This window comes from Manacus candei, unplaced genomic scaffold, assembly GCF_025592945.1.
Source record: "Manacus candei isolate 608988 ecotype Guabito, Panama unplaced genomic scaffold, ASM2559294v1 h1tg000018l, whole genome shotgun sequence".
Lineage (NCBI taxonomy): Eukaryota > Metazoa > Chordata > Aves > Passeriformes > Pipridae > Manacus > Manacus candei.
The window spans coordinates 7,904,446-7,918,208 of NW_026138066.1; the positions used below are offsets into that span (position 1 = coordinate 7,904,446).

Below are 13,763 nucleotides of genomic sequence, written 5' to 3' on the forward strand. Positions count from 1 at the left end.
AAATAGTATCTGCCAGGGCTAAAGAGAGAAAAGGACAAATTCCCGAGAGTGTCTTTGTTCCCCTCACTCGGATGAGGGCATTACATCTTCCTATCCCCTTCCTTCACGAGCAGAGTCCCATCTCTCGAACTGAACGTCCTGATTCATCGTGATCTCCCCGATGCCACTTTCATCTGATGTATGATTCACGGCCCTTTATAAAATGTTTTCCCTTGCTAGAAATACATTAAATATCAGGAAACGTGTAGCCAGATGGATTACAGAATGGCAAATAGGTCTCAATGGCATTTTTATTGTTGTTTGCCTATTTGCCCCGAAATAGCTCATTTATACCGCTTGCCTCTCCCCTTAACACTAAAGTTTCAAGCGGACCATCAGTTTGCCAAGGTAATGAGTTTTCACAGCCAGGGGAAGGTAAGCGCCAAGGATTATTAATAGTGTTCTTCGATTAGTTAAGGGAAAGATAAATGTGACACCGCCAACAAACCCCCTGAATATCTGATACCAGTGAGGAGTGGGTATCACCTGCCGAAAATAGAAAGAGCGAGAGAGATTATATAAGTGGGGTTCCTACCCCGAGTTCCACCTCTTTTTGACCACCTCCCTATCTCACACCCTTTTCAAGCGTGCTTAGCAGAGATCCAAGTGGTAAGTAGTAAGAAAATGCTCAAACTTCCACAGCAAACGTGGATTCGCCAGCTCCTGACAAGAAGCAGGACCTTCGCCCGAAGGAAAGCAGACTAGGATATCTTCCATCCTTCCGACCCCATCCCCCTTTCTACAAACAAAAGCTCGGAAACAAAGAGATGCAAATCTCCCAAACACTGAGGAATGGCTTCCCGCAGAGAAGACTTCAAAGGAGAAGATAAGACCATTAAAAAGGAGTAAATAACTGAACACATTGAGGGGACAATGAGGAGAAAAGGAGGGGAGAAAGTGAAAATAACAAAAGAAAGTGAACGAGAACGCAAGCAAGGACTCGGCGAGCAGAATTTACTGAAATGTCCAGCCGTGAACTGGCAAAAAAACCCCTAACATCCAAAACACATAGAGAAATGGCATCTCTCCTTCTGCACACACGATCGCAAGCGATGAGATGAAGATCTCTTTGGTGTGGTCATTAGGAAGCTAAAGGAAATGTTTCCCTCTTTTTGCAAAGGACCACCGTCTTTCTGCTTCAGTGTTTGGCGTGCGGGCTTCGTGATGTTCAGGAAACTCTCCCTGAATTGTTTGCCTTTGGCGAGGGTGGGTCGATTTCTACTTAATTTATTTGGTCGTTTACTTAGTAAGAATTTCATCATTCTGGCGCTGGTGGAAGGGGGAGTCGATCTACATGAAAGCTTCTGGGCAGACAACTTGGAAATCCACGGTGTGGATTTTGCAAATAGTTCGGGCAGGAAAATTGGCAAAATCTCAGAGGTAAAGGAAAACGCGTCATTCATCTCTCAGGGATGATGAAAAAAGGTGAAGGGTCGAGTGTGAAACTGCCAATTCGTGAAACGCCTTTTTTATTAGAATAACAGTTTTGACTACGGCTTGGTGTTACAAGCTTCTGGAAGTTTGCTAGTTGTACTTAAACAGGGGTAGTGCTGAGCTTAGAGATGGGCCTCAGCAGCTCTCCCATGTCAGATTCCCAGCTGTCCGCTTTGCAAACCTGTGCGTCGCTGCTTTCACTTTTCTGGCCATGGAGGGTACACGGCTTCTGAGCAGGGGACAGGGAGCTGGGAGAAATGTTATTTACGCTCTACAGATGGCTCCACCTGATCTGAAGCCTCATTTTTCTGACACCTCTCACTTTTCGCCTCCACAGCATGATTAGGCCGTAGAGCCCTCACAGATCCGATGACGGAGGGAAAGCTGGGCAGTTCGCGCATCGTTAGGGATGCGGAGGGAGCCGCCGGGCTCCCATCCCCAGGACACAGACACAGAATGCGCCTCTGGCCGGTTTCCTTGGCATGAGGCTAGTTAACCTGATAGGCGTCTGACAGCACAGCAGGCAGCGCTGCGCATCGCTTCTGCCAGCTACCTGCTTGAGTTACCCCCAGGGCAGCCTTCCAAATGTGCTCTGCCTTGTCAGCAGAGCGGGGTTAACACCGAAACACGAGTCACCCGCAACGACAGCATCTTCACTGGCGGGAGGTCAGATGCGTTCCTGTTGGTAGGGACCTAAAAGGAGGCTCTGTGCCTCCAAGACCGAGGGTACCTCAACAACGGGTTTGCAAAAGGTTCATAAAGGAGAAAAACCTGCGGAGACTGAGGCCCATCTCCTCTTCAGATCTCACCGATGCTGTACGCAACGAAGGAGGGTGATGCAGTATCGGGCAGGCACCACCTGCACTGGGAGCAAGAAGGGATTCTTCTCTTTTCCCTCAGCTAAGAAGAAGTAAAGGAACGTCAATGACATAAAGTCTCGACATTTATCTCTGGCAGATAGTTGTATTTTGGTTGGTCTACACTTAAATTATGTGTAAAATGGACTAACGACCAGGTTTTAACCTGTTCTACAACGAGGCGTTTTCAACTCAGCTCTCCAAGCTGAACTCCACTAAAGCAAGAGACCCAAGTACGCCGAGTACTGTCTTTACTGCACCTTTCCATCTCCCATATCCAAAACAAGGGGGGCTGCTGACCCACGTGGGAAGGTGCGTGGAGCTCCTCTGTGGGGTTGCGGTTTATCTCGTTTCAGCTCCCCAGCGTTCAGCCCCTCTTTCCCTGTGGGTCAAGGAAGGATGCGTCCTGCCTGGGGAGAGGGACTCGGCTCCCCCATCCGTCTCCTTGTCTGTCCTCGGAGAAAACTAGACATCCCTCATACCTCAGGAAATACACGGAAAAGGGGGGAGAAGGGGGACTTCCAACGAGAGAAAACCGACAGTCCCTCCCACAACGAAGAGACGCTGTTTAAAAAAGAAAAGGGGAAAAAAAAGGGGGGGAGACCCCAATGTCACCTCCTCCTCCGTCCTTCTGCGCTCAGCGGCATGGTAATGATTCACTCATTATAGCTGTACTTGGGCCGCGGAAAAAAAGGATGGGACTTTTAAAAGTACAGAGCAATTACTGCAGCGCGACCCGAGGTTCTGCACCAGCCGCCCCCTTTTCGAGGCCGCTCTCCGGCGGCCCCGTTCAGAGGAAAGATGTGATCGTGGCAGCGGGACCGGGCTGTACCCGCTGATCGCGCCCGGGGATCTCGCTGCCTCCGCTCTGTCCTCCCCCGTCTCTCCTGGAGCAGCGATGCCAATACTCCTGCAGAGATCTGCCCTACTACTGGGCCCGAACCTTGGCTATCTCAGCCTAATGGCTCCTGCCCAAACTCTGAGAGCAAGTTGGACTTCTTGCCATATTGCACTTGAAAAATGGGCACAGATTCTTGGAGAAGAAGAAACAACCCTAGAAAACACATTACAAATCCTAAATCCTTTTTTTTTGACGCTGCCGTAGAGTGCCCGGTCCCGCCTGAGAAGCCCACTACCTCACAGGAGCTCCGCACGAGCATCTCGTTTTGCCATATATCACGGAAGATTCTGCAGCATATTGTGTATTACAAACGGGATCTGTAGGATTCGCAGGCATGTGATAATTAATTCAGCGAGGATGATGCTTAATATGGACTGGCCCGAAAGAAACGAGGTCTAAAAGGAATATGTGTGTGAAGGGAAGGGGGAAGGGAGAAGGGGGGGATGTTTGAAGTGTTTGAACGATAAGGCAAATGTTCAAAAGCTACATTATATTTGCTTCTCGACCTCAAGAGCAGCTTGAAGCTTGGCATATGCTGCAGTTCCTTACTCATCACCGAATATAACGGGTAAAGCTCGTCCTGACTTACTAAAGGAAAAGGCTCTGCTCTGCACCACTAGTTTGTCCACTGCACCCGAGGACTTGACCTTGGCAAAACTCTTTCTCCAGCCGGTATCTCAGCAGACTCTGGCACTGCTCCAGTAAGCCTTAGGCTCCAGCCTCCCAGAGAGCGACCCCCACTCGCGTCCTCCCCCACCCCAGTCCCCTCAAAGGCATCCCCGTGCCCTCTCTTTAGCTGAACCCTCGCGTCTGTGGACTACTTGGTGCTCTGCAAACTGAAGAGCGACAGCCCACGGCACTTCTCCACGCAGAGCTATAGAGCTGGCACAGGTCCAGCCTTTCCCGGTGTGCCATCCCCACACAGCACTGCAGCTTTGGTCATATGAGCAGAAATGATGAGAAAAGCACTTTTTAATCTTTTCGCACTTGCTTCCCTGTTCAAACAGTTGCAGGATGGCTATGACTGACGTGCTCAGCGCTGAGGATATCAAGAAGGCTGTGGGAGCCTTTTCAGGTAAGTGCTTTTTTCTTTTTTTTTCTTCTCTCTTTTCCCTCTTTCATCTCTTCAGCTTAGGATAGCAGTGCATTTATTTAAGCTATGGGAAGATTAGAGGAACCGGCTAGACAAAATTTCAAATGAGGATGTGTTTTCAGAAGTGCAGTGAATGCCTCTGACAGGTTTATGAAGTACAAGGCTGCATTCTCAGCAAAGTTGTCCTGCACGTTACAGAGGTGAAATATTTCTTTTAAAGGAAAGCAAGCAGTAACAGCAGATAGACGTTGCTTCTACGGAGAGGATACTTTCAAAGGGAATAAAACCCTCGACGAACCACGCTGCATTATATCTTGATGTGGGATGGGAAGTCAGCAGTGGATGTCGGCAGCTTCCCACTCATTGCTGAAATTCAGTTTCAGGTATTACAGAACTCTGTTTCCCATTTCAAGGAGATAAGAAACCGCTCTTGTACTTCCTATGCGGAATCTCCGGGTGGATTTAGCTTTTCGGGATGGAGCAGAAGGCAACAGTAGAGCAAGCGGGTGCACTGCTCGACTGCAGAAGCTCTCTGCAGGGCGAATAGCTGCAGCGGTCCACACTTTCTTCTCAGACTCCTCTGGGTTTCAGATATTCCTTATCCATCTCATTCATCGCGACCCCTAAAACTGACAGCAAACCCTCTTCTCTGTGCTTACAGAGATTCAGGTAGTTAAGGTTGCTTTCAAAGAAAAGCTAGAAATCGTGCTCCCGGATGCACGTTCTCCACCCCCTCCCCCAAACTACCTGGCTGACCGCACCAACCCGGAGAGACGCCTCTGTCTATCCTGGTCTGTGCGATGACCTTCCCGAACAGACAGAAGCGCAAAACCCGCTGAGCCCGACTCATTCAGCAGCCGGAGAGCCGGAGAGACTGACAAACTGCTTTGCTCAATTGAGCAGCTGTTTTACTCATTAGCTTCCATTGTCCTATGGCCATCTCCAAATCTCGGAGCAGATGCAATTAGCAGCAAGTAATGACAGATCTCAGTCAGGCAGATCACGAAAGACTGAGATTCCTTAATTTTATGTAATAGGAAAATTTAATGCGGCGGGAATAAGAATGCACGGGGAAGGGGAAAAAAAGTCCACCGCAGGTTTTGGAGGTCACTGTATCGGATTTCTAATCCACATCACAGTCATTACGCTACCTGGGTGGGACAAAAGCGGGTGCGGTTAAAGGACAGGAGAGGTGGAGCAGGTAAACTCATTTATCTCGGCTCCGATTTCAAGGGCTCCGGGTTGTTTAGGGTTTTTTTTCTCTCCCCGGAGACCGTTCCTCACAAGGTCTTGCAGGCAGCGCGCCGTACAGCACTCCCTTGCAGGATCTGAGCTCACACACCACGATTGCACATACCTTTTAGCGGTCGAAGTGCAACATTGATTTCTAGTAAGTCTCCAGGAAAAAAACGAAACAGAGCTGAAACAGTCGTGTGCTCTGAAACACTTCTCGCAATGCTAGGCTCCATGGTTGAGCAAGAGCTTTTTTTTGGGTTGTTTTTTTTCCCAAAGGTGGAAATGTCAAAAAGTGACAGCTATGTAATAGTCAGTCTGCCCTCAATTGTCTGTTCTGACTTAAAACTTAGCAAAAATAAAATAAATAAAAAATGTTTAAGGCACTGAAATGAGACTAAGCAGGTTAGAACTCAGCTCCCAACTCTATCACAGACTTCTTGTATGACCTTGAGCAAGTCTCATACCCCTGTGGCTCAGCTCTTCATTTGCAAAACGGAGGCATTGCCACTCTCCCCCTGCGTTTATTTCCATTAGCACCTGTGAAGCATGGACGATTACACTGCCTACAGTGTCACATCCAGCTCCTACCACAGCTGGGCTCGACTGTACCTCCCAGGACAGGACAAACAGCAGCATGGAAAAAAAAAAACCACAGGTGTGTGTTGGTGTATGTTCCAATTATTTTTCTAAGCATTTCTCTGGTTTTCATCTCTTATAGCGGCTGAATCTTTTAACTACAAGAAGTTTTTCGAGATGGTAGGATTGAAAAAGAAGAGCCCAGAAGATGTGAAGAAGGTTTTTCATATTCTTGATAAAGATCGAAGCGGCTTCATTGAAGAGGAAGAACTGAAGTAAGTAAAGATACATCCTTTCTCTAATAACCCCACCTTAAGAGTCTAATTCCCTGTGGGGTTTGTTTGTTTGTTTGTTTTGCTTGGTGGGGTTTTTTTGGGGGGGTTGTTAACAAGAATCTAGGTAATAACATACAATTCAAGCTCTTGACTAGTATTTGTGTGCAACGTGAGTTGTTTGCTAAGCATATGATCTTAAAGTGTGTTGGAGATATCTAGCTGTAACTTCAATTGTAGGATGCCTGAAACACATGAATGGTCAATACCTTACAGATAGTTCTTCAGCCAAATGCAGTTTCAGAGTAAAGTGCTTCTCCTGAATGTTAAAGAAGGTCAGGGACAGAAGATACAACCCTGGATTCCAACTTGCATATCAAATCAGTGGTAAAAAATAATATGCAGTGTAATTGCTCTGGGAAAAAAAAAAACAACCCAACTTTCCTTTTTTCCTTGCCTCCTCTTCAGGTTTGTACTGAAGGGCTTTACCCCAGAAGGAAGAGACCTATCAGACAAAGAAACGAAGGCTCTTCTGGCTGCTGGAGACAAGGACGGTGATGGTAAAATTGGCGCTGAGGGTATGTGATTAGAGGAGTAAACTTTGACAGTAACGTTCGAATATTACTCTTACATATAAGAACTGAGAAAACCTAGGAATCACTGGGGGCTGTGACCTTCTGAAGGACACAGTTTGGGTTTAATGAAATGCCAAGTCCTGCTACATTTGCCATGCCTTGCTTGGAGGCTTTTAGGGAAGAGGAGTGGAGTTCTGACACTAGAGGGGGCAAGAATTCACAGAACCCAGGCTGTGGTTCAGGCACAATACAGCGCAGGACTAAGTACCTATCCAAATTCTAGTTCGATTAGTTTAATTTGTCTGTTATCAGTGGAGTGAGGATCAGCACACTTCAATTTCAAAGGTCCAGGCTCGACTATAAAATTTAGAAAGAAAAAAATCTGGGCACCAGCATTTCTGCTTGATTAGTTAGCAGGAAAGTAATGCATGACTTAGCAAAGCAATGCTCTTAAAATTCAAAGTACACCCATTTTGCTACAGAATTTCTATACAATAACAGTCTATCCAGCTTATGCTAGTGTTTATGTGGGTCTTTACAGCTAAGAAAGCTTGTTACTCCCTTTTACTGAATATGAGAAATACAAGAAAAGAACAACTTTTCCTCACCTTCAAAAAAACTACTGTTTCCTATTCCCCCTTCAGATGAATCAGTTTAGCTCATATAAAAAATTTCTCCTTTTTCCTCTTTCTGGGAGGTGAGAGTGAGTGACACATATTGGAAGAGACATGAAGAGATGCGATTCTGAACTAAAACTTTCTTCATTGCAGAAGATAGTAGAAGTCTGTGGCCAGAATACTAAGTCACCTAGAAGCAGGAAGTTGCTAAGTTTTTGCCATATTGATAACCCGTATCATAAGTTAAAATCTAAAAAAATACGTAAAATGCTCATATCTCTCTGTGTTATCTAATCTCTGGGATTTGTAAGAAGACAGAATTTAAAAAAGAAACAAAAAGTAAAAAGCAAAATACAGTAAACTAACATACTCTCTAATTTAGAAGCTGAAAAAATAACACACAAAATCAGCCACTGACATATTAGTCAGGTGATACATTAGCTGAACTGCCCATTCATAGCACATTGGCATATCAGTGACTATGCCCCTGTTCCTAGACCAAAGTCTCTTAATTTCTCGGATTATGACTATAGTATGGTTGCAGAGGAGCAATTGTGCAGCATTTCAAGGAGGCTCCTGCTAAACTTTAGCAGCACTGCTGAATCCAATACGGGTATAATTATTTAAAATTTCATTATAATATAATTTTATTCATTATTCTCTATTATATGGGTCTTCCTTATACACATTAAAATTAGTGACAATAGTACTACTGGGCAAGATTTTCAAAAGAATACCTAATCCAGGTAAGTAAGCCTATAGCTGATTCACCAACCTCACATTAGATAAATTTTCAGCTATTCCAGAAGACTGCAAACCAAATCAAAATCAGTCTCAACTGGAATAAAAGAACTATATTGCAGAATGATTTTGGCTTACACAAGAGAATACAGAATTAATATTTTTACTTAAGGTTGATCACTTTTTTCTTAAAGTTGAAACAATGCCTGAAAGCCAATACATTGTAATAAAGCAATATGAAATGCCTCTTCTCCTTATCTCTGTCTTCTACAACTTTTATTGTTCCTTAACTTTGAAATGGAATTACTCTGAATTTATACTTGATAATGAGAAGAGAATGATGTGGTTTTTTCTTCTGCTTCTTGTGACTATATCCCTACCGTACAACACTATCAAGTTTCTTTTCCATTTCTTAAATTCGACTTCAACAGCAAATTGCTACACCAGAAATGCTTGAAATACATCCCCCATTTGGGACTGTGCCCAAAAGATGAGGAGGATAGATACTTCCCAGCTTTTCCTTTGGTTCATAAATCCAGTTCCAGAATATAACCACATAGGTAAATAAAACATAAAGTCACGGATGTACATCGCATTCATATTCAGCATTGCAATGCTGTATTTTTGTTGCAAACTGTTTGTTTCCCTGTAACTGAATTGTCAGGCATCCCTTTTACCCCTTGTTTCAAGCTTCAAACAACGCTATATGGTCACAAGCATGTAGCCTTTCACAGGGGTTAATGTTAATTCTCCAGATGGCCCTCGAATGTTGTCCCTCAGGAGCCCAGAGCAGTTGTAAGAACTGATCTTCAGGGATTTCTAACACCACACAGCCAACTTTGTCAGATACACACCACAAATGTTAATCCCAGCCTAATCAGCCGCCTTCTAGCTAGGGTCTCACATTACAAATTTCCTCTTAAGTCTCTTGCTTTAAACCTCTTCTCATTCCTGCAAGACCGTTCAGCTCTGAAATAGTTTCACCAGTTTACCTCTCGTCTGATCATGAGTTCTAGCTTGTGGCTGATGTGCCAGTTTCAAACAGTTGAAAACCTGAAGCCAGTTCATGTAAGACATGATCATCTTCTGTGCGGTGTCAAACCCCCACCATAGCCCACCAATGTGGACAGAAGATGATGAATATGAAAAAAGTTGCAGGTCCAGGACAGGTTACCTAATGATGCTCCCAACATTAGCTTCCAGATTGGACTGGAAAGTGATGCTGAAGCAGCTCTGCACGCTTCAGGAAAATATTTATAAGAAAGAGGAGAAAAGAAAATTAAAATTTCTGCTCATAATATTGGTTTTAATCTATTTTGTGTATTAGCATTGGACATGCAAGTCATGCCTTTCAGTTTTTCGATATCAATAGACTTGAGAAAGTACATAGAGACTTTTCAAAGATCATGCACTGTAGGCAGAACAAATCCAAATTTTTATCCCAGTAAATCAGAATCTTTTCCTTCACACAGTTCAACTCCTGCAAATATTCTTAAGTGTTTCAATTATTTCCTTTAAATGTTGTAAAAATGTGACATCAAGCATTCAAAATAACAACTGTTAAGTCATGACCTTACCACAGGTAAAAGTCATGACAAAAATGAAGTCTTTTGGTAGTCCTCCATTTTTTATCCCACTTTGTGCCCTTGTATCTTATATAACAATTACTGTCAGTCATTACTTATGAAGTTTCCTAAACAGATTTGCTATTGCAAAGATAATATAAAAAACATAATCTGATGAGAGAAATCGTGAGCCTACAACATGTTCTTTGTAACTGCATCTGTCATACTAGTAAAATACTAGAGGGTATGCATTAGGCTGGTATATACTACTAAACTGTACTGAACACAGTGAAATAATCCTCACCTAAATCAGAGCTTTGACACAAGACAGCTAGTAAATTATGTTACATGACAAAATAGTCTAAATGGTCATAATTTAAGGCTATTATTTGTGCAAAGAAAGACATAATTTTATTTGGAAGGATAACTACAACTGGAAACAAGGATGTAGTCAATCACAAGGATTCCCTTACTAACAGGCCACAGGCAATAAACATTTACAAGAATGACCATCAGGCAGGGGCTACCATACACAGTGCCTTATCTCAGAAGTTTTGCATACGTGAATACCCTTCATAGCAGTGCCTCCACAAGCCACCTGTGGTTGGGCTAACCTTCATAAGAAAACAGTGAACTAATTTACAAGATTATTCACCTGGAACATCTTTGAAATATTTAAAGTATATTGAAAATCCCGGGGAAAGTATAAATCATGCATTCATAACTCATCAGTTATTCATGAAGGCGTATTTTATGGTTTGCTGGCTATCAGAAAGTACCCATGAAATATATTGCCATTAAGTGATTATATCACTATCAAAATGTACTTTAGAAAATATTTGGCTGCAAGTCTGAATAGCCTTTTCCAAATATATTCTATAGATACAAATTATTACAAAAAAGATTTAATTTAGCTGTAGCAAGAATGACAATTTTTTCTAACAGTATACACATAGTTAGTTTTCCCTTTTGGAAAGGTCTCATCCATTGCAGTTCATGTTTCTCCCGGCAGGATTTATTCACACAGTGATTTAATAATTATACCCTTTCTCCTTTTCTGCCCAGAATATTCAGGGTGTCTATCACAAGCACTTTATGTTATCTCTTAAATTCAGTTTGCAACACTTTCGATCTATGTACCCACCATGTACAGGATTTATACATGTTTTGTGTTAACTAATCTGCATCACTAATCCTAATTTGGATTTACATCTTTCAAAATGATGGATAAATTGGAATTAATTTAGACCCTCTGACACTTTTATTTCTCAGTCTGGTTTGTCAGCATTTGGCAACCGTTTTTGGACATATCAAAAGTGCTGTCTGTTTGCACACAACAGTCAGTTAATATCTCACTGGTTCATAGTCTAGCATTTTTCAACTGAACACTAGAATATTCTTTAAAATGCCTAATTTTCACCTTCTATCTTTCTTAGTTGCCAGACATTACTCTTCACTGTGTCAAACTTCAGTGATTTTTTTCTTGAGCCTTCACCGACGACTGCCTCCCGTATTTTTCATTTTCCTCTCAGCTGATTATGTTAAACCCATAAACCACTCTCTCTGCATACCCTCTAATCCCTTTATCATCTTTGTTGCCCTTCTTGGGATTCCCTCCAGTCTGTCATTTTTAACACGCTGAGGCACATACAACTGTGCAAGGTATTCTCATGTGTAACCGCTCCAAGGTTAGATGGAGTTAGGAATTATAACCAGCCAGCTATTCACTGGGATACAAACGCGCTTTTTCCATGCTTTATCTCCCTGCTGAAAGGCATTATGTATACTAAAGTACAAAATAACCCCAAATTGCACATAGATACATTTATGTAAATATTATGGATGTAACACTAATAAAAGCCACAGGGTAAAGTCCTGGCCCTCTGAGACCACAGAAATTTTTCTCATTCTCAACAATATGGTCAAGATTGCTACATAGGTTGGTACCAGCCTTCTGTTTTTGTAATTTGTCATTTTCAGTCAATTTGGCATTACAAAATTGAGTTTAAATGCAATATAATTATAATATAGGGACAAGAATACTTTGAAAGACTCATTAATGATTCTCTTTGCCAAACTCTGATATAAAGGAAATTTATCTTACTGCAAGATTAAATTTCCAGTTCTTGCCTTCATCCCATTGAGATTTACAAAGGAATAACAGGGAACTAATCAAGTTCTTCAGATGAATAGCAGTGGACAGTCTTGACAGTCTGGCATGTATAGCATTTCTCCCTTACCCTCAAAAATCCTTTCATTTCACTGTAAGATTTCCCAAGTCATACTTTCCCTTTAATTAACTTGGATTTCTTTGCTCTTCTGTTATTGTGATGTTTTTGCTACAGCAGTGACTCTGTAATCATTGTAATATGCTTCCTCCTTCTTTACATTTTCTTTTTTTAATATTTTTAAAAATTCTTTCCCTTCTCCAGAATTTGCAGCTCTGGTGGCTGAATCATAAAGGCTTTGACCAATGCAAACCCTTCACCCATCCTTCACTGCCCAATTCCAACCACCTCCTGCTGACTGCTTTGGCTCCTGTTCTATTTATTTATGTTATTTTATACTCCAGCTCTGTTCTCTGCAATCCTGCAACTCTGTAATTGTGCTGAAAGATACTGTTAAAATAATAAAGGTCACATCAATCTGGGCTTTCTTCTCTCTCACTACAACTTGTTTCTTATTTTGTGTAGGCTTGGCACACACTGAGAGAAAATGTTACTCTTTTTTGCTGACATCCCTGCTGCTTTACCCCTAGCTAGGATAAAGTGGGAAGAAATTTAAAATATTATTTGGGATAAAACATGCATATAATGAATCATTCAGTCCAAGTTCTGAACTGTGACAAAACTGACTGTATTATTTTTAAGCTATCCCTGCTAAATGGGTGCATACTCATAGCCTGGAAAATCTCTAGTGATGGAAAATCTCTAGTGATGGCAATTACCCAACTTAATTTGGCAGTTTGTTCTTTCAACTTAATCAGTGTTATAGCTAAAAAGTATTTCCTAATATTTAACCTACATCCCTCTTGCTGCAGTTTGGTGATCAGTAAATTGATCCTTGTCTGTATAATTTGTTAAATTTGCCTGGTCCAGGAGAAATTTGGGATAAAAGGTTTGACAGGAATATCAGTTGGTGCCAATCATACATCGAGATAACTTCACAACCTATTAAAAAGCAGTCACTTCTAAAACACAGGGCATGTTTACTAGCAGCATTACACAACTATCTAGGACAGTAAGAATGGAATATTCACAAGAAACAACAATATGTATTTCAGGAAAGGGGACACCAAGATTCAGGTGTGATGCTGCTGTTGACATTCCCTCTGTTAAAACACTAAATCAAAAAATCCCACCAAAGAACATTTATTCTAACATTTACCAGAGAAGTGACTATCTTCTTTGAAGTTACATATAGGAAACTGAGACTCAAGCTAAGGAAATTACTAGACTAGAGTCAGCCTATGGCGCAGTTCAAGGAAATTACTAACTAACAGTAAGCCTATGGCAGAGCTCAACACTTTTTTCCTAAATCCCCTTCAGTAACTTTGGCACCAAGTTCACGCTTTTCACCTCTGTCGTCGTCGTCGTTGTTGTTGTGTTGCTTTTAAAGCAAAGATTAAAGCAGGGGGAAAATCCTTTTAGGCAACGTCTTCCCCACATCTTGACAGAACACTGATTACTACTGCAGTAAAAAAAGGAAGGATATTTTCCATTTCTGTGTTCCAAATGAAACCCTGCAGCAATAATACCTTATTCAATTTAGATTTATTATCACTAATTTAGCACAGACAAAAAGATAAGGCTGAAACCCTGTCACCATCGCACTGTAGAGAACACATCCTCTGCCAC

At 42.2% G+C, this 13,763-nt stretch overlaps 2 protein-coding genes across 10 annotated transcripts in view; one reads left to right on the forward strand and one right to left on the reverse strand.

Annotated features, from left to right (window-relative positions):
* NCF4 (neutrophil cytosolic factor 4) overlaps nucleotides 1-13,763 on the reverse strand; it is an 80,436-nt gene that overhangs the window by 32,627 nt on the left and 34,046 nt on the right. The window lies entirely within an intron of this gene.
* On the forward strand, nucleotides 538-12,556 carry PVALB (parvalbumin). Of its 2 annotated transcripts, XM_051784646.1 has the most exons (5): nucleotides 538-648; nucleotides 4,239-4,306; nucleotides 6,279-6,411; nucleotides 6,877-6,986; nucleotides 12,339-12,556. In XM_051784646.1, exons 2-5 carry the CDS (start codon nucleotides 4,246-4,248, stop codon nucleotides 12,365-12,367), a joined length of 333 nt encoding a protein of 110 aa, XP_051640606.1. In that variant the 5' UTR covers nucleotides 538-648; nucleotides 4,239-4,245; the 3' UTR covers nucleotides 12,368-12,556. The 2 variants fall into 2 exon arrangements, with proteins under 2 accessions (XP_051640606.1, XP_051640604.1); XM_051784644.1 differs by lacking the exon at nucleotides 538-648 and having other exon boundaries at nucleotides 4,221-4,306.

Bases quoted from the DNA above. Each gene is read 5' to 3' on its own strand.
- PVALB (XM_051784646.1), top strand. From the start codon at position 4,246: ATGGCTATGACTGACGTGCTCAGCGCTGAGGATATCAAGAAGGCTGTG. The intron at 4,307-6,278 runs GTAAGTGCTTTT...CATCTCTTATAG, and splicing joins GGCTGTGGGAGCCTTTTCAG to CGGCTGAATCTTTTAACTAC. The intron at 6,987-12,338 runs GTATGTGATTAG...TCCCTTCTCCAG, and splicing joins TGGTAAAATTGGCGCTGAGG to AATTTGCAGCTCTGGTGGCT.